Here is a 967-nt window from a genome sequence, read left to right as displayed (position 1 = left end):
CCAGGCTGCTACCTGGGGTCTCATGACTTCCTCTCAAACTCTCTGTCGCTGAATCTGTGTCTCTGTCCTCCCCTTCTCTGTATCATCTTTGTCTCCCTTCTCAGCTTCTCCACCTGTGTCCTCGGCCTCTGTCGCTTTCAGGTTTTATCTTGCACCTTCTGTCCGTCTCTGCCTGTCTCCCTTTCTCTTAGCCTCTGTCTGCCCTTCACTGTCTCTGGCCCTCTCTGTGCATCCCTCACCCTCTGTCTCTCCTTCCTTTCTGTGCCCTCTCTGTCTCCTTCCAGCTCTACGTCTCTTTCTGTCTCTTTCTCTATTTATCTGCATCTCGTCATTTCCATCTCTCTACCTCTCTCCCTTCTCTATCCCTCCCTCCTTCCTTTCCCCCACCTTATCCTACTCAAGGACCTGCAGAGGAACCAACCCCTAGTCCCACCTGTTTCCCGCCTCCAAAGCCGCATGGCGGGCAAGAAGTTGAGGCCACCGTCCCTGGGTGCCCCCCCCAGCTCTGCGCCCCCCCAGCCCAAGACAGCCTGTTACCACCGCGGAGCCAACAGCCACGCTGGCCTCCATCTGATAAGACTTATCTGCTGCCCCAGGGCAGGCCAGAGCTGGCGTAAGCCCCAGCGGGGCGCTGAGTGAATGTGCCTCTGCTTCCCGCCAGTCTTGGCCTGGTCCCCGGGGTGGGCCTGGGTCCTGAAGATGTCCCACCAACATCTTGATTCAAATTCCCACCAAACCTCTTTGAGCCTCATTCTTGTCACCTGCAAAATGGGTACAGTCACAGACCTTCTCTCCCTTTGGCCAGGAAGACACATACATAAGGGGCCAGCCCTCACCTGGCTAAGCACACAGTAGGGGCTTTACGTTTGTAAAACTCACTGAAAAGCCCAGCTGGGTCATAACACCATATCTGCTATTTTCATTTTATATTGCTTTCAGCCCATTTTTGTTTGACTGGACACTGAAG

General features: G+C 54.6%; 1 protein-coding gene across 1 annotated transcript in view; it reads left to right on the top strand.

The window, feature by feature from the left end:
• Positions 1-639, top strand: part of GLOD5 (glyoxalase domain containing 5) — a 19,478-nt gene extending 18,839 nt beyond the window's left edge. The window contains exon 5 of the mRNA XM_010844351.1: positions 453-639. Within this exon, the coding sequence (XP_010842653.1) occupies positions 453-639 (187 nt within the window). The remainder of the gene's footprint in view (positions 1-452) is intronic.
• The last annotated feature ends 328 nt before the right edge of the window (positions 640-967 follow it).

This window comes from Bison bison, unplaced genomic scaffold (assembly GCF_000754665.1).
Source record: "Bison bison bison isolate TAMUID 2011002044 unplaced genomic scaffold, Bison_UMD1.0 scf7180017864200, whole genome shotgun sequence".
NCBI classification, from domain to species: Eukaryota; Metazoa; Chordata; class Mammalia; order Artiodactyla; family Bovidae; genus Bison; species Bison bison.
This window is presented reverse-complemented; position numbering and strand designations above follow the sequence as displayed.